The sequence below is a fragment of the Ambystoma mexicanum genome, chromosome 11, assembly GCF_040938575.1.
Source record: "Ambystoma mexicanum isolate Mex_15411 chromosome 11, UKY_AmexF1_1, whole genome shotgun sequence".
NCBI lineage: Eukaryota > Metazoa > Chordata > Amphibia > Caudata > Ambystomatidae > Ambystoma > Ambystoma mexicanum.
In genome coordinates this window covers 1,003,703,609-1,003,725,152 of record NC_090934.1, presented here as the reverse complement: position 1 = coordinate 1,003,725,152, position 21,544 = coordinate 1,003,703,609, and the positions used below count along the sequence as shown (strand labels likewise).

The window sequence follows — 21,544 nt, the reverse complement described above, 5'->3', positions numbered from 1 at the left end:
ATGGTGAAGTCCTTCTGGAGGGGAGGGGGTACAACAGCCTGGACAACCCCATACTGCCTCTTCAGCAGTGGGTACCAAAAGTGGCACACGTGTAGCATCTTGAAGCTATGGGCAGTGTTGCAAGTAGAGGTTTGGCTTCTCACCATGATGGAATCCTTACAGTCCTGAAAGATGTTAACACAGAACCCCACTTCTTCATTCTTCCCAAAGCAAGAAAAGTTAAATCCTGTCCGTGCATCTCACTCACTTGGGTGGTACTTGGAGAGGGTTCCTCTGGTGGCACTGGCATAAAGGACCATTAGATGTTTCCTCCTCAGGAGGGGAGGTGAGGTAGGGTTGATTGATTTAGCAGTTGTAGTCCAGTTTCCTATAGTGCTCTCCATATCTATCCTGTAAGCCAATATATTTGAGTTAAGCATGCCACTCAAAATACCACCTTTCTTATTTCACCAGCTGTTCCTGGTGTAACATATGTTGTTCTAGCATATTTTAGAGGTCAATATTGGTCGGTAATTCATAGGGTCCCTTCTGTCCCCTTCTTAAATATCAGAACTACCACAGATAGCTTCCAGAATGGAGGCAGAGGTCCCTTTGACTTATTAATATTCATTGAAAAGGCTAAACGTATAGGAAACTGTTGGCTTTTGAAATTGAAAGGCATATTTGTATCGGATGGAATGAGAGGTATGCACTGTATAAGAACAGTATCTTAGTTTAATCCATCAATTACACAGGCCTCTATGATGTGCCTTTGTAGATGTGTAATTGTCAACCTTGTTTCACTGCAGAGTCCCCGTGATGGCACAAGATTGCGTAGTAGCATAATTACAGCATGTACTCTCAGTTTTAGCTTGTGAGGAGGCATTCCTCTTACAGCAATTTACTCTTTAGAGACTGAAACATTGAGTCGGTAATTAACTGTTCATTGATTCTGGAACCGCTGTGCCTTGTGTGAAGAGAAGTGGGGTTGGAAAGATGTAATTTGAAATTATTCCAAATGTTTGCGATAGTGGAAAGTGAAGGTGACCACGTAGAACCATGCTCATTCTGTTTGTTAAAATGATAGCTGTTATTGAAGTGTAAGGGCACACAGAGGTGTACTTTGCCATTTGGACAGCAGAGGGCAACCGTACACTGAAAAATTACATCAGCTGTTTGTTCAAATGATAGCTGTTGTTGAAGTGGAAGGGCACACAGAGGTGTACTTTGCCATTTGGACAGCAGAGGGCAACCGTACACTGATAAATTGCATCAGCTGAGTACAGAAACATACCTAAGCATTTTATATATATAGATATCTCATTTCAACTCAAGAAGAATCCTGAAAGATTGTGCAACACACTCATTTTAAACCATCCTATTTAATAGTTCATAGGACAAAAACATATCTGTAACTTTCATAATGTAATATTAGTTGAATGTGTCCCTCGTCTAACCCAAGGAAGAAGTTCAAAAAGGATATCTTAGCCTCTAACCCTGGTATCCCTATCGCAGACACATACACCAGCGCTTCCACCAGACAGACCCTCACTGACATCCTCTTTGTCCTTCCTTTGCCGGACCTATAGCCTCCTAATATGGCCTCTGTGCTCCCTCCCTTCTCTTCATCACCCATTAATGGTGGCACCTAGTGGGGGGAGGCCCTCCTGTACCCCTTCCGCTCCTCTAAGGTAATCATTAATGTCTACTTGAATGGCACCATCCTGGTTCAAGGCCCTTAGGCCAACATTTTCTTCTTTGATAGACGCTTCCCGTGCCTCATCAATTTCCTTTCTTCTCCCACTGTCCCTTCTCTCCCTTCCTCAGCTTCCTTGCCTCCCCCCTCTGCCTCCTCCTTGGCTACCTTGCCCTCTCCTCCTTCCTCCTCTGCCCTTCCTCAGGCTCCTTCTACACCTCCGCAGGGCATACCTCAGATTTGTACCCCTCCCTGGAAGTCTTTCAAGGTTGGCAACCTTCTCCATATTGCCACTCTCAACTCTCGTTCAGCTGTTAAACATTCCTCTGACATCTGCCGCCTCCTGGAAGAACTCAACCTTGATGTCCTTGGTCTCGCCGAGACATGGTTCACGGCCAGCTCTGTCACAAGCTTTGACACTCTCCTCCTTGATGGCTGCAAGATCCTCTCCGTGCCCAGACCCAACCGCCCGGGTGGGGATGTAGCCTTGATCTTCCTAGACTGGATTCCTGCCTCTGTGATCCCTATGCAGGCCTATTCTTCTTTTGAATGCCTGGTCTGTAGGCTTTCTATCTCTCCTAGGCACTCTCTCACCAATGCTACTATCCATCGGCCACCTGTTCCGACTACCTCTTTCCTCTCCGAGTGGGCTGATCTCTCCTCCTCCATCCTGGCCTCGACCACTCAACTCCTCCTCCTTGGAGACCTCAACATCCCCTTGGATGCTTCCTGAAATCACTGTCTCCTTTCCTCTCATCTCTCTGTCTCTACCCCGCAAGCCAAGCCTGCTCCAGCACTGCCACCTACCTTCTCGGTCATCCGGCCCATGAAGTATGTGTCAGTTGTAGCTTTCGCTGCCATGTTCACCCACCCTCCTCCACCTCTGGCTGACTCTCATCCTGACACTGCCCTTTCCAAGCTCCACTCTGCTATCTCTGACACTCGATGATCTTGCCCCTGTCATAAGGTTCCGCCTGAAGCCCAAAGCCAAGTGCAACTCTTGGTGCGACTCTGATCTTGTCACCCTTAAACGCAAGTGTAGGGTGGCTGAGAGGAAATGGCGGGCATCTTGTGCATCCGCTGACAAACTGGCCTACCTCCTGCTCCAAAAGCAATACCGGCTCTCTGTCTGCACTAAGAAGAGAGCCCACATCCAAGCCCGAGTCTCTTCGGCATCTAAAAAATTTCACCAAACTCTACAATCTGCAAAAAGCTGGCCAATCCTGCTGCATTCTCTACTTCTCCTGTGCCCTCCCAGGCCTTCTACACAGCCATGGCTTTTCAGTTCATTGCTAAAACCCAGGACATCCTGTCCACCCTCCCCTCCTCTCCTCCTCTTCCCTCCTCTCTCTGCTACCTCTCGCCCCCCTGCAACCATCTCTCCTCCCTCTTTCTCTTCCTTTCCTCTGTTCTTCCCTGACGAGATTTCCAGACACGTCAGTTTTTTTAAAGTCTCTTTAAAACAGGTTCTCCCATGTCCGTGCAAAACCATCCAAGGACCATATTGACACCCTTGCTCCTGCCCTGGCCGACTTCTGCAACCACTCCTTCTCCACTGGAGCCTTCCCCTCCCCTCTGAAGCACTCTCTTGTGCACCCTCTACTAAAGAAACCCACTGCCGACCCCTCGTGCCCAGCTAACTATCGCCCGATCTCTTTCACTCCTTTCCTGGGCAAACTCCTGGAAAGGCTGGCCATGTCCCAGCTTAATCTTCACACTGATTCTGTTGGTTATCTCCATAACCATCAGTCTGGCTTCAGGGCAGCCTGAAGCACGGAAACTGCTCTCCTGAACATCTGTGAAGACCTGTTCTCCAACCTAGATTCTAATCTCCCCTCTGTCCTCATCCTACTCGATTTCTCTTCGGCTTTTGATACAGTCAACCATGCCATCCTGCTCAACTGCCTCTGTGATAATCTGGGTATCACTGATCAGGCTCTGGTCTGGCTGACCTCCTTACTCTCCAATTTATCCTTCCAGGTCCAACTTGAGTCCTTCCTTTCCTCTAACTCACTCTCCACTTGTGGTGTTCCACAGGGGTCTAACCTCTCTCGCTCGCTTTTCAACCAATACCTGGCACCCCTCGCCCACCTCATTTCTGCTCTCTGCTCCAATTTTCAGTGATATCCGGATGCCACTCAGCTAGTTTTCAGGCTCCCCTCTGCCACCTCCTCTCCCTACCTCATCTCTGTCTTCCTGCAATCCAGGAGTGGTGTGCCGCCAACGACCTCTGCCTTAATGCCAGTAAGACAGAGATTTTCCTCATAGGCTTCCCTGCACCTTCCTTTCCTGTCACTCTCAAGCCGGCCTCCTTTGGCCCTCTTCCTGTGCCCACTTGTGAGGCTAAGACCCTCTGGGTCATTTTCGACTCCACGCTTTCATTTTCTCCACACATTTCTGATGTCTCTAAGAATCCTAACTACCAACTGCACCTCCTCAGAGGTATTCTTCCTTTCCTGCCCTTCCACCAGAAGCTCACTGTCTCTAGTGCTCTGGTTCTCTCTAGGCTGGACTACTGCACAGCCTCTTTCTAAATCTGCCTGCTTCTACTCTCTGCCCTCTGCAACTCATCCAGAACCGGGCTGCGAGACTTGTCCTTGGCCTCAAGCCCAGGGATCGTATCTCTCCAGCACTGAAATCTCTTCACTAGCTCTCAATGGCTGCAAGGATCAATTTCAAGACCTTTTGCATTGTCCACCTTCAACTCTCCCATCAGAAATACTTTCCTACACAAGCTCTTCGCTCCTCCACCTCCAACTCCCTCAGGGTCAGTTGCTTCTCCAAGCAAAGAGTTGGGGGTAGATCTCTTTCTTCGGCTGGGGCCTCCCTCTGGAACAGCCTTCCTGCCTCTCTGAAACTTGAGGAGAACTATCTTCGGTTCCGGAAGCGCCTCAAGACCTTCCTCTTTTCTTCTGCCTTCTCTCTTCCTCTCCCTTACTGATTTATGTCTGTTTTGGCACAAGGCACCTGGCTACCCTCTGATTTCGGGCCCAGATCCCTGCAAACCAAGCTGCACACCCGCAGTGCCTCCTGGCAACTCCTGCACTTGGGTCCGTGTCTGCAACCCTGCAGTCCCTTTCCTGCACTTATCAGACACCAGTTCTCTGTGCCTTATTCTTGCACTTGCCACCTGTTGGCCGCTCTAAATGTTGTTGTTGTTCACTTGTTCAGCACTTTCCACTTCCTCCCCTTGCACTTTCCCCTGCACTTGCGTGTTCTCAATGTCACTGGGCCTAGTAAGATCGTTGTTTTGTTCCTTCCTTGTACCGTTCACTTGCCTCGTTGCGCCCTGAAACACCTGTGTATGGGCATCATATAAATAAAATATCATATCATATCATATCAAAGATGTTAAATCTTCCTCATGTGCCATTATTTGCAAAGAAAATTGTGATTTTCTTGGTTACACCTTCACTGAACAGCCTCAAAGAAACCTGAGTTAGGAAAGTGCACACATCCATTAACAAGCACATGCAATCTTATTTAGAACATTGTACAAGCCAAAACATTGATTAAATATTAAACTATCTCTATGCCTATCAAATCATTGATCAAATATTGAACTCTCTCTATACCAGAGTATTCTGTTCCCTGTGAACCCGTGTTGTTGATAATGCATTGTTACATTCCACTATAATCTCTGTTAAGTTAATTGATGTAACCCTTCACTCTCAGTCCCGTTTTATGCTTGGTTGAAGTAACATAATGTGTAGCCTTTATTTTAAACTTGTGTGTACAGGATAGGGAGGTTCCATCAGTGGATTTTCCATCCAAGGAGGATTCATCGCATTTCTCCAGCGATGTAAAACACTTGATGGAATCACATAGAACCTGTGTGTACCACAGGAAGCTTTTCTAAAGTTAGAGCCTCCATCTATGTGTAGAGTAAAGTGTAATGCGGCACATTTGCCTGGTGTTTCGCAGTAATCCTGTAAGATTTTAAAGGATCACAGCAAAGAGCAGTTAAATGTGCTGCGTGCCGTTTACCGTCTCCAGAAGAACAAACCAAACACACACACCACCTACTTCATATCTTGCATTTATTTATAAAGCATTAGCACTAATGGGATGCATAAGAGTAAAAGCACACAGTATACACGAAGGAGATTGTGAAAACTATTGACAAATCAAGGGTTATGAGGAGAAAGGAACACAGGCTAAGCTTTAGTGAAGAAGCATGATTTCAAGTATGTTTTATCAAGCCTTAAGACTGAAAGATGAGAAACACAAAGAATCCAATAGAAGAGCGGATATGGGGCTCAGAGCTCTGATGGCCTAGAGGGGCAGAGGAGGGGTAGCACTAGAGGGTGCAGAGACAAGAGAACACATGCAGGAAGCCAAGCAGGGGAACCAGCGGCAAAGAGTTGTGGGCTGCATAGCGGACATACTGAGTGGACTGAAAAGAAGAGAGAGTGTAGAGCGGATGATCAATGCATGGAGAACGCTGCAATGCATGCAGGAAAACGAGAGTGCTAGTGAGTAATGTAGAAGCCAAAAAGCATTAAATAGCAGGTCTTGCATGAATTAAAAAGATAAAGTACAGTGCAATAAATGCAAGATACTTAAAATTAAATATAAGTCAACAACACTAAGCTCATAGGCAGGGGGGAGCAAGAAAACATAAGGCAGGAAGGTTGGGGAACTCAGGGAAGGAGAATGGCAAGAGAGGTGGGGATCAGGGTAGAAATTGATTTCCGATAGAAGGATATAAGTTGATAGAATGGGATGAAGTACAAAGCCGAATATTGGCAGCTGATGTTATAAATGGACTCAGTCTCACCAGCCTCTGAATCATTCTGTCCACCAGGAGAATGCGCTGGTTGGCTGGAAGCTTCATCAAGTAGGTCGGCTGCACCTGAAGCAGATTCTTCAGGCTGAGCATGCTAGCCACGGATATTCTCTTAATCCTGCTGATCCTGCAGTAACCAACAAGATATGCCCCCTGTGAGACATGAGACAACTAATGGCACACCACATTACCACCTACACCAAGACACCCACAGTAAGAAGATCCTACAACCACAAACAACACAGGTTTTATAAGCAAGTAATATGTGGGAAAGAGACCACGGGAAGCCCAACAGGTGTACCATATGAAACCACAAACACAATTTCCTCTCATGGCATGATTGACCTCGATGCAACCTAGTTCCTACAGTGGTCCATAAAAGAAAACATGCTCACAACACGTGGACATGTAAGAATGGAGCTCTTTAATAACAGAACATATTTAAACAATGCTTTTAAGCTCTGTAACAATACATATTATTATAAGTATCTTGATTGTTCAACTTTGAAAGGGCAGAGGGACCTGTCAGCTCTGCCAGAATTCAAGTTTGCAGTGTATGTAGCACACATGTTGCTGGAGTGGATGTTTCACTCCCTGAGCTATTTTACCAGCTCACCCTACATGGGAAGCACTACTACAAGACTATGAAGGAGGTATGTAAACCTCATATAAAAACAAAACACATGAAGGCTGCAGGTCGGACAATCACAATTATAGTGCACAAGAGATATCTTATACATGTGTCTCAGTGCACAGGTAACAACGCAAAGGTAAGGTATTAAAAGCGACACATGCTAACTCCTGTATTCAAGGATATCACAAGTGATGCACTATCACAACAGCGTACTGTAAGGATATCACAAGACAAAAAGCCTTGACACACGCTCCCTATAAAGCTCTTGCACACAATACATTCCATTCCAATGTAAGCTCTTTATAAAGAAAGTTGCCACAAGGAGCAGGCCACACCATGAGGTTCCTATAAAGGTACTATACTGGGATTAATATAGACATATAGGCAGAAATGGGAAGCTGGAAAATAGAGCCCACATATAATACTCACATGGAGGGGAGTGGAGGAAGCTGTAGCAACACTTACAGGTAGGTAGAGGGTTTGGACGATAGAGATGCCCAGGATCAAATGCCAAACTGTCTACAAAGGTATCACAAAAGAAAAAGCCATACCACAAACTCTGTATCAAGTCATAACTGAAGACAGACTACAACCCAAGCTTGACACCCGTGTGCTGACCTTGTAACCTCAGTTTAGAGGTCTCAGGGACAGAATTTCCGTTCTGCAGTCCCCCCCTCATTAGCGCAACCCTAGCAGTTTAGCAGATCCTTAATGGCTTGTAAAGACCAAAGGGAGGAACAAATGGTGGGGCCCAGTCCTAATCATGTCAACAGGAGGTCCCTGACCATGATGAGCAGGAATAGAAGAAGAGGGATGAGCAGCTTCTGTATCTAATGCTCCGCCAAAAATGACAGCACCTGTTAGGGCTTGGCCAAAGGATTTCATGGGTCAATAATGTCAAAATATTCTAATACAATGGGCCTCATTCCGAGGTTGGAGGTAGCCATGGTGCTATTAGCGCCACGGCTACCCCTTACCACATACCTAGTCCGGGTTCCCTGAATGGAGAATTACCGGGCCATTCCAACCTTGGAGGACCCGGTAGTTCCCATTCAGGGAACCCATCCCCATTCGAGCCCCCATAGGGCTCAATGGGAATGGGGACCATGCTAACAACGGGCCCGTTAATAACGGGCCCGTTGTTAGCATGCTGGTCCTTTAGCGGCTCCCACTAAGGGCACCTGGTAAAACCAGCCGCCCTTAGCGGGACCCGCTAAAGGACCTTGTAATGCGGTGGTGAGGGGTTAACGGCACCGGCATCCTTATCGTCAATGTTATCCCTTTACCGCCCACCTCGTAATGAGGCCCAATATCTTGGTACCAGGTGAGTACAGCAGTACAGTCTTCACAATAGCAACAGCAGCCTCTCCCTGACTGTGTCCCAGCTTATCCTCTAGGACGACATGCAAGGAAGCTCATTCTAACCACTTGGAGTCAGTTGAATCCACCAGCTTCGCAGTGGTAAAAGAAGTGCATAATAGGTCACCAGTGCATGTTGGCCTTTGCCTGACACACTCTATGTGAATGGGACCATAGAAAACATGATAGTAACCACCATTTTACATCTTGGAGCCAGTTGAGTATTTCAGCGTTTCTGTAGCAGCTGTATCCCCACAAGCTATGGAGCGTGGTCACCTTTCCCTGACTCTGCCTCAGCCCAACCATGTGACTGGCGTCCCCTCACAGCTCTTTAATTCCCCAGGGCATCCAGCCCAGCGGGCGACCATGCAAAGGCGGTTAGGCTAAACAAACACCTATTTGCCTGTTCACCTGACTTGCCATTCCCCAATATGTCCGCCAGACCGACCTTTACTATCTATTCTGTGGAGCTTACACTTTGATTACGCAGCCATAGAATGATTTGGACAGTATAGTGAGCTAACACCATCCCCACTGAACAAGAAGGGGCAACCAGGGCTGTGTCCTCATGCAACATATTTGCATAAACCAGCCGCCCTTAATGGGACCCGCTAAAGGACCTTGTAATGCGGCGGTGAGGGGTTAACGGCACCGGCATCCTTATCGTCACCGTTATCCCTTTACCGCCCACCTCGTAATGAGGCCCAATATCTTGGTACCAGGTGAGTACAGCAGTACAGTCTTCACAATAGCCACAGCAGCCTCTCCCTGACTGTGTCCCAGCTTATCCTCTAGGACGACATGAAAGGAACCTCATTCTAACAACTTGGAGTCAGTTGAATCCACCAGCTTCGCAGTGGTAAAAGAAGTGCATAATAGGTCACCAGTGCATGTTGGTCTTTGCCTGACACACTCTATGTGAATGGGACCATAGAAAACATGATAGTAACCACCATTTTACATCTTGGAGCCAGTTGAGTATTTCAGCGTTTCTGTAGCAGCTGTATCCCCACAAGCTATGGAGCGTGATCACCTTTCCCTGACTCTGCCTCAGCCCAACCATGTGACTGACGTCCCCTGCCAGCTCTTTAATTCCCCAGGGCATCCAGCCCAGCGGGCGGCCATGCAAAGGCGGTTAGGCCAAAGAAACACCTATTTGCCTGTTCACCTGACTTGCCATTCCCCAATATGTCCGCCAGACCGACCTTTACTATCTATTCTGTGGAGCTTACACTTTGATTACGCAGCCATAGAATGATTTGGACAGTATAGTGAGCTAACACCATCCCCACTGAACAAGAAGGGGCAACCAGGGCTGTGTCCTCATGCAACATATTTGCATAAGGGAGATCGAGTTGGTATTACAGCCATGAAGAGATTCGAACTAGTGCCAAAAGAACTATAAAAGATGATATATTGGCAAATGTGTCTTACCCTAGAGGAGAAAAAGAGGGCGGCCACAGAATTGTTAAATCTTAACTTCTCCTTCAACACTGTCAAATGCAAGCTCCCTATTTGGATTGGATACGCTTTCTCAAAAGAAGATTAAGAGCCTCATTCTGAGTGTGGTGAAGTGCTACAAAGTGGCAGTAATGAAATTACCGCCACTTTTCCTGCTCCGCCAAACTCTGAGTTTGGCCTTGGAGTGGAGGATTTGCCAGTATGCTGGAGGTAAATCCTTCACCTAAACGCTGAAAAATCAGCTCAATCTGCAGAATTACTGCCGGCGGAACTACCGTAGATGGTAGTTCCACAAAAACACCATGGAGTCCATTTAACTCACACAAATTGAGATTTACACCGCCTACCACCACATGTAATCCCATGGTAAAACCACGGGACCAAGTCAGAGGTAACTGTATTTCCATTTGGCTGTAGTTTGGCTGTAATTCCACTGCCCTACCTCCAAGTTCTTCTTGTGAAGACCAGTTCTTCTTGTGGACTATATGAGTTGATCGGCCTTGATGCGACAAATCCGCCTTTTCCCTCCTTTCGGCCAGAGACATGAAGGGTGGGGAATAAGAGCTCATTTTGTCCTTTTTAGGCTCTTTGGGTGGCTCTTGTAGTTATAATTAAAATTGTACTTTTATAACGCGCTTAATAGCAACAAGTGGTTTTCAAGCACGGGATCGCAATTCAAACCTGTGTTGCGCTGCGTTGTCTTGTTTCCAAGACAAGCATGTTGTCCCTGTGCTATCCTTCCTCCCCTTGCAAAATAATCAGAGGTGGCACGGTGCAGAAGCCTGGCCCGTCGCTTCCCATTATTGCGCCAGCAGCATAGACACGCTGGCTGACAAAAGAGGTGTCCTCTCCTGTCAGTTGGCGTGTTCACGTTGCAGAGAGGAGGGCAATCTGCTCGTACTTGGTGGTGTGGCGCATGTGCAGGGTGCGAGCAGGTAAAGTAAGTGTTTTTTTAATGTTTGCATGTATGTTGGTGTGTTTGTTTTTATGAATGCACGCATGCAAGCAGTTGTATGAATGAAATATGACTGCGTGGATGAACATTTTGTTTGTGTGCGTGTGTGTGTTTCAGCCCCCACCTTTAAATTTAGCAGCCACGTTCAGCGGTCACCTCTAAATTTAGGGCTGGGGGCTGCTCTAGGCATGGCATTCTTTTTTGCTTTACCCTTAATGCACAGAACCATGCCTCAACGGTAAAGAAAACATGATAAGTGAAGTGTTATTGCATGGCTGGACTGGCCTACATTAAATGCAATGACACTTAGGTTTGTTTTACTCTTGATGCACAATTACACGAGTCGGGCCGGAGGGGTGCTTCTCTTCTCCCCAGGGAGCCTCGCACATGTCACCGGGGTCTCTATTGTGTGACCAGCCTGTTCTGGCACCGGGCTGGGCAGAGAGCTCCCAGATCTCCATTAATGCCTGAGCTGCATCGGGCATGCAGTCCGTACCCACTGCAGGTGCCTGGCTGCACCTGGCATATGCAACCCAGTTCAGGAAAGCTGTTAGTCCCAGGGGACTGCTTGAGGCCACGACTCCCCAGAGAGATGGTATTCTCTGCCTCCTTCTTCCTCCTCAACTGTTTTTTTAAACTTGTTTTCTCTTGACGGACTCTCCCCAGCCCAGTCCACTCCTGGACAGAGGAGGCTCTGTCATTGCTCTATATTTTCCTTTTTTCATTCCCACATTCTATGAAGCCCCATGGTAGGCTGGATAGATGGTGCAGTCCAGCAATGTAAACACACATGAAATAACAACACTAAATCACACTAACTAAACAATCTACAACCACAACCTAGTGCCTGCGTCTTCCCTCAGGGACCAAGCGTGCAGCCCAATTTGGAGCAGGGGCTACACATGGTGTAAGGATTCTGAGGGCACCCTCACTTCTTTCCCCTATTTGGCCTCTTCTCAGGTTGCCAAAGAAAGGCCATCGCTATTAGATCCTGACCCTCAGAGTGGAGATGCAAGGGAGGATCACATGGTTGCAGGGTCCTTGGGGATTGGGGAGAGGATATCCGCAGGTGAAACATGGTATCCCCTTTTCCTTGGGAGAGCCAACTTCACCCTCCCCCTGCCTTTATAGGCTTTGCAAACCATCTCGCTCATTTCCCCTCAATCAGACCATTATAGTACTGGGAAGTGGCGACTAGGAGTAGTGCACACAAACATATCATTTCACCACTCTAGTACTAAGACAAGGAAGAGACCTGGAGACTGTTGTAAAGGTCAGGCATATCCAGAGTGCTCCACTAATTATGGTCAAGCAACTGGAACTAAGGACTCACACCTGCAACCTATCAAATGGTTGAAAGTGTATAAAAGGTGGGGGTGTCAAAGCAGTAGGACGCACCAGCAGGAGACAGACCAGCAGGACAGAAGCCGGGGCGGGTGTTGTGGGCCTGAGGGGAGAATCCTGTGCAAAATGAGACGGCCGAGTTGGGTCCTGCTGGACAGCCAGGACGCCGGCAAGTACCCCTAATGAGCTGTGGAGCTGAGGCCTGGGCGGGGTGCGAGAGGGTCACAGAAGTGGGAGCCTCATTGGTCGGATGTCAGCAGCAGGAGCAGTGCGCACTGAAGAGATTCGAAAGCTGAAAGTTACCGACAGCATCCGCGGGAAGCGAGCAGAGCTGCCGGCAACCCACAGAGAGAAGGCGAAGTGTGAGTGGGGCTCTAAATCTGAAGAAAACATGTCCGCGAAGCAGAAGCAGAGACAGCAGCCACCCAGAGGAGGCACCAAGGACCGGTGAGTGGAAAAGAGAGAGCACTCGAACCGGGGCACTCCTAGGGGCTGTTAGAAAGCCAAATTAAATGCCGAATGAATGAAAGATTATGTGCAATATGCAATGAGTCCAAAGCAATGGTTTGTGAGGAATCATACGGACAGGATGAACTGTGAGCAGCAAAAGAGAAGATCCAAATCATTGAATACCAAATTAAATGAAAGCTTTTGACAACACTATGAACATATGATAGGTTTGTGTAAATTACACGTACAGTGAATTGAAAGCAAAGAGCAAATTGTATGAAATACAGTGAAAAGCAAGCATGAAATATTGCTGAAGAGTATGAAAGCAATGTGGTGAAGGAATGAGAGCACCACAAAGTGAACTGTATGAGAAAACACATTGTGGCAAAGTCAAGAGATTGGCAAAGAGGAAAACACATTGTGGCAAAGCCAAATGGCTGGCAAGGAGAAAGCCAAGTGAATATGAATCAGAACACAGGTGCAGTTACACAAGAACCTGTTTGGGCAAGAAAGCCTAGGGGTTACCGGTTGCGTGACCTGTAATGAATGGACTGTGTAGACCGACAACTGCGCCTAGACCAGGGATACCCTATCTGTGAAAGCCAAAGAAACATACAGAGAATCGATACAAGTGTATAAAGAGATTGCTTAAGTAAAAGAGAAGAAAGCAATCTGTTTGAACAGTCGCAAAACCAGAAGGAGTGTAAAGTTGACCTGGAACTGGTTTTGAACATTGAGCGACTGAGACTTAGTACAAGTTGGCAAGCTGAAGTCTTGGGGAAAGGAAGCCTGAGACTTTATGAACTTTGTTGCTGTCTTGGGGAAGGGAAACCTTAGACTTTATGAACTTTGTTGTTGCTTCAGGCACAGGAAACTCAAGACCTTCGGCCTCATTAAAAGTTAGGCGGTAGCCTTGCCATTTAAAAAGGGCAGGCTGCCGACAAACTTGCTAATATTTCCGGCACCCGCGAATGGGCAATTACCGGGTCATTATGGCACGGCTGGACCCGGTAATTGCCCTTCGCGGGCGCCTGAAAATATTCTTCCCTATTCCCATTGAGCCCTAGGGGCTCAATGGGAATAGGGAAGCCGGATGCACCTGCACCACTCGTGAATGGTGCCGGTGCATCCGACATACTCTGCTCGCGGGTGCCGGTATGCCTGCCAGGCCAGTCCTGGCGGACGGGAAGGCACCTGCGAGTAGAACTCGTAGTTTGCCAGTCAGGTAACTGCGGTGCCTTCAACCATCCTGACATTTAAGTTAATAAAATACTTTTGTTTCAACTTGGAATCTGTTGTCTGTGTCTTGCTTCATGATGCCTTCACAATGGTAAACTAAGAACAGCCATGCTCTGATTCTGCAAACCGTTATGAATTCTTGTTGATGGAGGGGAGTGACAGCACGTTAGGGTATAACTTCATACAGAACCAGCTGTCGCAAAAACCCTCCTGTATTGGAGGGTACACCTTGGCATTGATCTCATGCACAAGGACAGAACTTCTTATGAACTCATTACCTCCACATCCCTCTTGCTCATCCAATACTTAACTATGAGCCCACCTGCCTCGTCCCTCCCCAGGAGAGATAAGTTCTCCTTTACCCACCCTCCTCATGTATTTTTCTGTTCCTGTTTTAGGTGGCAACCTGCTATCCCAGGCTGCCTTTCTGTGAGGAATCCCTGACAATGGCTCTACACCTTTGCCTACCTCATTTCCTTGCAAGGCACGGAATCAGGGGGCTGGACAATGCCTAGCGATTCCCTTTGGGTGAGAGGTTTCAGTACAGACCCATCGCTGGGTGTATGATCCAGAAAAGGTAGAGATCGGCGCAACCACCTGCACAGTTTAAAATGCTACATCTTTCCATAAGTGCCCCCATCAGGGCAGAGGGTGTCGGCATCTCCATAACGCAGGGTGTGAAAGCAGAGGATGTACGCTAACTTGATCAACTTTTCCAGGGCAGGTTCCATGCCTGTGCCCGTGAGCCGGGCAAGGGGAAGGAGACTCCAGAATAACAGGCCAAGAGGCGGGCCTTCTCACCCGGTAAAATGAGTCTTTTACGGCACAGACACCATGTTGGGTAGGGTTGTCAGTGTCGGGAACATTAAAGATTTTCTTTTTAAAAGATGTATATAAAGGATTGCTTCTTCGGGGGAGGATTGCTAGGCAACTCTCCCAGTGGGAAGAAGTGTGCTGATGGCATGATGAGCAAGAGAGCAGAGTAGAGAAAGCATCCGGAATAATTAGAGGAGAAATCCCCTTACAGAAGCAGACCTGCGAGAGAAAAAATGATCCAGAAGGTTAAACATAAAGCTGTGAAGGTCTCAAAAAAATAATAAAAATACCTCCTTAAAGATGTTTTGGAGGAACAAAGGGAATAAAAAAAAGAAGGGTCGGAGAAGTAGGCCTCCTTCTCTGCTTCTGATTCATCTACCACTACTTTCAGTACTTCCTCGTCTTCTTCTCCTAGTCTCCATCTTCCCAAAAAGATGATGAAGTCATGGTAAAGTACTTGGATAGGGAGGAAGTGGACATGGTTCTGGAACAGATCCATAATGTCATAGGGTTCTCAGAACAAACGGATGTTTCCTTAACGATAGATCAAAGATAAGGCAGTACAAGCACATACCGAAAGTAGGCCGCCCAATGATCCTGAACAAAATAAATAAGGTCTTACGTGAATAGAAAGACTTGGAACATATATCCATGCCCAGCTTCATGGCAAAGCTGCATTCCCTTATGGGGGAAGAAGAACAGTTACCAGTAGCCACGGAAATCGATGATATTCTGTTTTTCCTGGTGGACAGGTCCTTTATTTCCGCAGAGGAGACTACCATCAGACACACTGTAGATAAAAAAGTGGATTCTGCCTTGAAGAAATCTTACACAGGATCCCAAACAGCCATGAGAGCAAATACGTATAAGTCCTCTGTTGCAGAGATTGTATTGCCCGGTTTAAAAAAGATAAAAAAGGCAATGGAAGACAGATCTGATTTTACAATACTATATCAGATATGCAAAACCAGGTGGAGTTTATGTCTGATCTATTCTACAATGGAGTAGGATGTACAGCCATGTCAATGGGCTCCACCATGTCTGGGTGTCCCCATATCCATCTCAGACTCTGGAAGCCTGAAGGCTCCCAAAAATCTACAATGATGAAGCATCCTTTTCAAGGCATCAAGTTATTCAGGGACACTCAATAAGACAAAGTACATACAGTGTTTAAAGCCGATAAACATGCAGACAAATTAAGGAAGACACATTTCCCAGAATGAGATCAGCAGGGTTTAAGAGCCAGTAGACCCAATTCCGGGGATCTAGAGGGGACCAGAAGAGACCAAGGTTTCAAGAGACTTCCAGGAAGTCCAGGTCCCCTCTTAAGAGTCATAAGCTGTGATAATTTCAGATGGCCTGTGGGAGGAAGACTGGTTCACTTTTCCAAGACTGGGACCAGTTATCCTCAAATGCCAAGAATATAGCTTGCGGCGCTGTTGAGCAGCCAAGCAATGTAGACGTGTGAGCTTGGAACTCTGTCTGACTGCCAAATATCCTGTTAAAATCCTGTGGCGTTCTTTCATTCAGCGGACAAACTCCCACCCCTCCTCCCCCCCAGAACTGGTGATGAGGGTCTAGGCAACAGTTTGCTGGTCTTCCGCCAAGAAACGAGGCTGGGAAGCAGGAGAATGCAGCGCTTTGGGGCGAGATCCTCCAGTCCTCGGAGGAGCAGGCATCATCTTGCCTGGGCCCGGGTAGTGTGCAGGGCTCAGCTGGAGTCCTTGCCCCACCCTGGGGGCCCACTGGACCAACAAGAGGGGTGCGGGTCGGGGTGGACATCAGGGCGAAACACACTGGTGACTGGAGGCACGGAGAAGCCGGGAGACTGATTGGCTTGGCCGTCGGCTGTGAAAGGATCTGCCTGCACTGCACGGAGCAAGCCCAGAGAGGAGGAGGAGGCCTGCGGAAGCAGGCGCGAACCAGGAGAGGCGGCGTGGGGGACTGCCACATGCCTCCCTCTATAACCAACGGTAAGCAGCGACGGGCTGTGCAGCAAAAAAAAGGCTTCCACCAAGTAAGAGTATCGCACTCAGATAGGGGCACTCTGTGGAATGAGGGACACCTTGCTGACAGTCTCAAAAGCGCTGGTGACCCCCCCACACTGGACACTGCAGGACACTGCGGGAGAGATCAATGCAGTATATAACTCGGTGCACACACCGCTGGGATCCCGGGGTACAGGGCCACCATACAGACTGAGAGGGCAGACACATCACTGGCCAATGGGCACAAGGCTGAGTCCAGATATCCTGTAGCAAGCGAAGCAGGACTGAATCCACTTGCCTGCCCACAGCAGGTAAAAGATCCTACCTCCACCAACCGAAAGACTGGGGTCTGGTGATGGGCCGGTGTCGAGGGCAGCCCAGGGAACTGTGTGGGGGCACAACTGCAGACGAGCCTCAGTGCGGTCCATGGGTAGATAAGAGCACATACTCCAGGTGGTGTTGCCCCGGGGAACCCCTCCTCAACCAAGATGGTGAAAGAGAAGATGAAAAAGGTGTTCCATCAGAGCAAAATGGACCAGTTTGCGGCGTGGGGTCCAGTGGCGTTGCAGACCACCACGCTCTCCACCCCTATGGTTGCGGACCTGACACAGGGCCAAACCATCTCACTAAAAGATATGATGGGAGCCATTAATGAATCCTGCACATCAATGGAAGGGAAAATAGATGGGCTGTCCCCGGGAGTCACCTTCCTACGCCAGGACCTGCACAAACTCTCCCCACGGAGACAATGAGGATGCCATGCTGTAAAATGGAGAAGCAACTGGCGGTGGTGACACAGAAACTGAGAGTCCTTGAAAATCATGCAGAGGACAGTGAGGGGAGGTCACGACAGAACAACTTCCACATATTGAGCCTGCCGAAGAAAACAGAGGGCCCTGGCATTCAGATTTTTCTGGAACAATGGCTTGCCGACCTCATGACACCAAATAAACTGTCCAATTTCTTCTCCGTAGAGAGAGCACATAGGGTACCCATAGCAGGCCCGTGCTGGCTGCCCACCCACACGGTAATAACAAGCCTTTTGTAGTTTAGAGACAGATAACAAGGGCCACTGGCCCCATAACGTACCACGGGTCCAGATTGTTTTTTCCCTGACTACACAAGGGAGGTACAGCAGGCGAGACACTCACTTTTCACTTTGTTAGAAAATTAAGAGGAAGCTGTTGACCAGTGGAAATAAATAAGTCCTCTTCTTTGCCTCGCAGTTAAAAATATATCATGGGACAAAAGCCCTCCTCTTCAACACTCTGCAGGAAGCATGGGAATGGTACGAAATCAATGTGCATGCAACACCAGACCTGGCGATACGCAGGGAGCTACAGCAGAGGGTCCTGGAAGGTGCATTCTTCAGCCCCGCTCTACTCCCAGGACCTTATGGCACCAGACATCAGGGGCGACACCCCAGATCTTGGGGCCAATGGATGATTAATTGGAACTGTCACTGCCAAGCACGACACGGCTGAGACTCTAGGCAACATGAGGGGTTGTGTTCCGGATGAGTGAAAGTGAACACTTGCAGCCATAAACTATCGACTGAGGCTCGGAGTGGCAGCGAAAATACAAGCCCCATGGACAGCTGACACTGTTTTGTTGCATCTGTTTGGTGCAGAATTTGGGCGACAGGTACTTTAAGTTGGGGGAAAGTGCGAGGAGGGAAGGAAGGGGCAGTCTGGCAGTTCACCAGCAATGTTTGGGTGGACGCAAAAGGTTACAATGGTATGACGGTTTAGTTTTATTACTAATTTGCCTTGCTTGGGACACTCTGAAGGGGTGAAATGGGAGAAGGATCACAGGGTTCACAAAACACTTCGGGAGGCGGGAAGACGGGAAGGAAGAGGTCAGATATGGGCACTGAAAATATAACTGTGGGGGAATGATGGCACATGAGGGGGCGGTGTCTCTGTTGACATGGAATGTCAACGTGTTAGGCTCCAGCATTAAACGAAGACTGGTGCTTAAGTTCCTTAACAGATGCTCATCAGATATAGGCCTTCTGACAGAAGCGCACTTGGTCGGCACGGAATGCAAGTTTTTCAAAAAGTCCAACTATGTACTGACCTACCATGCCGGGTTCTCGAAGGGTTGCGAGGGGGACATTAGTTTTAATACACAAAAGGGTACCATTTCATCTGCGAGAAGTTCGGGCAGATCCGCAAGGGCGATTTGTGGTAGTAACCGGGGAATTGTGGGGGAACAGACTGGGCATCGTGGCGATATGCATACCCCGCCTTGCACGCTTGAGTTGCTAATTGACCTCCAAGCAACAATATTCACTGACCAAGCAGACATGTGGGTGCTGGGGCGGACTTTAATGAGGTTATGGATGTGGGCAATGATGGATCACCAGTGGGTAATAGAAACCATGCCCTTCTGACCAAATTACATTCCAACCTGGCTGCATTGGGGCTAGTGGATGTATGGAGGACACTGCACGGGGTGGAGTCTGTGTTCTTGCTCTTTTCCAATGCGCATAAGTCCCTAAACTATTTCTTTGTCCCACAGGGCATGGTACACAGATTACTGTCCATGACATTTCTGGTCAGGGGCATCTCAGATCACTCCCCTCTACTCATAGAGATTAAAATCGGGTGGACGAAGCCCAGAGCTGCTTGGCACCTTAACACATACTACTTGGGCATGCACAAAGTACTAGAGGGGTTATCCCGTAAAATGACGGAATACTTCACCTTAAATGAGGGGTCTGTCGACAACCCGGTCACACTATGGGAAGGTTATAAGGTGGAGCTTTGGGGGGAGGACCTATCTCTTGTGGTGGCTCAATGCCGGCAACACGCCCGGGATACAGAGGAGGCTGAGTCGCTGGCATTAAGGAAGGAGGAGGAGTTTCTGTCCCCGGGCTCCACAGGAAACTCTAGTCACAGCACAGGTAGCTCTGAGGAATGTGGCCCTAGACAATTTGAGAACATCCCAATAGTTGGTGCACTGCCAAATACACAAGTCTGGGGACAAAGCAGGGAAAATCTTGGCCTGGTTGGAGAGACGGGACAGGGGCAAGGGGTATGTATGGGCTATACAATACAAGGGGGAGGGTTGCTAACGGAAGACTGACATTGCTGGGGCATTTGTGTCCTTTTACAAGGAGCTGTACCGCCTCCCGAAGACGAAGCCCAGGGTAGACAGGTTAAACACCCTTGACTCGATAATGATCCCTCATCTCTCGGAACAGCAGGCACTGGGTTTCAATTCTGAGACCAGGGAGGTGGAGGTGGCAGCAGCACTTTCTCAACTTCAATCTGGCAAGCCCCCAAGATCAAATGGGTTCCCGGTGGAAACTTGGAACCAACTGGGAGAGGCGGTGATAGGGCCCATGCACTGAATGTTTATGCAAAGCAAAATAAATGGATATCTCCCCCCCGGACCTCAGGAAAGCATGCATCGTGGTGCTCCCCAAACCAGGAAAATCACCGGAATCCTGTACTTCCTACAGGCCAATATCACTAATTAATGGGGAGAACAAAGTCCTGGCGCGAGTTCTAGCTAATCGATGGTGATAGACTCCCTAATACACCCAGATCAATGTGGATGTATGCCCTCCAGATCCACGCGGATGAACCTGCGAAGGGTACAGCTTGCCATTTGTCAAGCCTCGGTGATACCAGACCCACGAGCGCTGTGTACTTCGAGAAGGCTTTCGACTCGGTAGGGTGGGACGCCTTATGGGACATTATGAGCCGAATGGGATTCGGGGAAGGCTTCATGTCATGGGTCAAATAGCTATATGAGTCTCTGGATGCTGTGGTGCGGGTGAATGGGTTGTCCTCTAGGGCCTTTACTTTGGGGCGAGTTGTGCAGTGTTTTTGAGAGCACCTAGAACTTCCACTTTAGTATTTCTCTATTTCCCCTTGATTACCTCACAGTTACTAAAGCAGGGGGATACTTTGTATCTTACCTGTATTTTCTTTTGCGCGATCAGAACACCCCACCTTATCTGGAGTGCTGAGGGGGTCCAATGTATCTCTATTATCGACTCTCCAGTAACTTTTTGGTTACTCTGACAAGCTCTCTGTTCAGGCTGGTGGCAGTGTAAGTTTTTGCATGATTTATCGTGGACTTTTGTTGCAGGCTGCTTTCGAAGCTCTGGTAGGGTACACAAGGTACACTATTTACCTAAAATGTACTTTTTAAACCCCTAAACAAGATAGCGTGTCTTTTCTGATGCCTTCATCTACCTTTCTGGGTGGGGAAGGATTCTCTGGTACCTTTGTCTTCGCCCGACTTCACAAGGAAAGCCTGCAAAGGGTTTCTGAGTGACTGGCAGAACGGGTAGTGGGGGAGGTGACCGAAACACCCCTGTCCTTTTTCCTGCAGTGTGCCTGACTGAAACCATTTCAGACTGGGGGGCTGGCTGTCCCCATTGTACAACCACTCCCCAAGGTTGAATAGTGCATGGGTCATGATTGGTGGACTCAGCTGGTGTTCTCAGATATATTCCAAGGTCCTGGAGCTGGAACTCTGTGTCAACCACTGCAACAGAAGATTCTGAAGAAGAAAAATGAAGAAGTACACCGCCAGCAACTTCCAGCGACCACCAGAGCCTGCTGAGTTACTTCTGCTGTCCCGACCTCAACTTCTATGCAACAGGAAAGGTTTGAACATGATGACTTCCTCCCTTGGACTGGTGGGCCTAACAAGTCCCAGAACAAACTACAATTTGAGCCATCACTGGAAAAGCTGTGACCTTCACGGCCTGCAATTCACCAATACCTGGGGACCTGTGCTGCATCGCTGTGCATCGTTGCCTGAAGTGCAATTTCACTTGGAACTTTGTGGGCATCCTCCTAAGCCTGCAGTG

At 48.2% G+C, this 21,544-nt stretch overlaps 1 protein-coding gene across 1 annotated transcript in view; it reads right to left on the bottom strand.

Moving 5' to 3' along the window:
• Positions 1–21,544, bottom strand: part of STRC (stereocilin) — a 543,934-nt gene that overhangs the window by 236,848 nt on the left and 285,542 nt on the right. Inside the window, exon 18 of the mRNA XM_069624197.1 lies at positions 6,456–6,591. Within this exon, the coding sequence (XP_069480298.1) occupies positions 6,456–6,591 (136 nt within the window). The remainder of the gene's footprint in view (positions 1–6,455; positions 6,592–21,544) is intronic.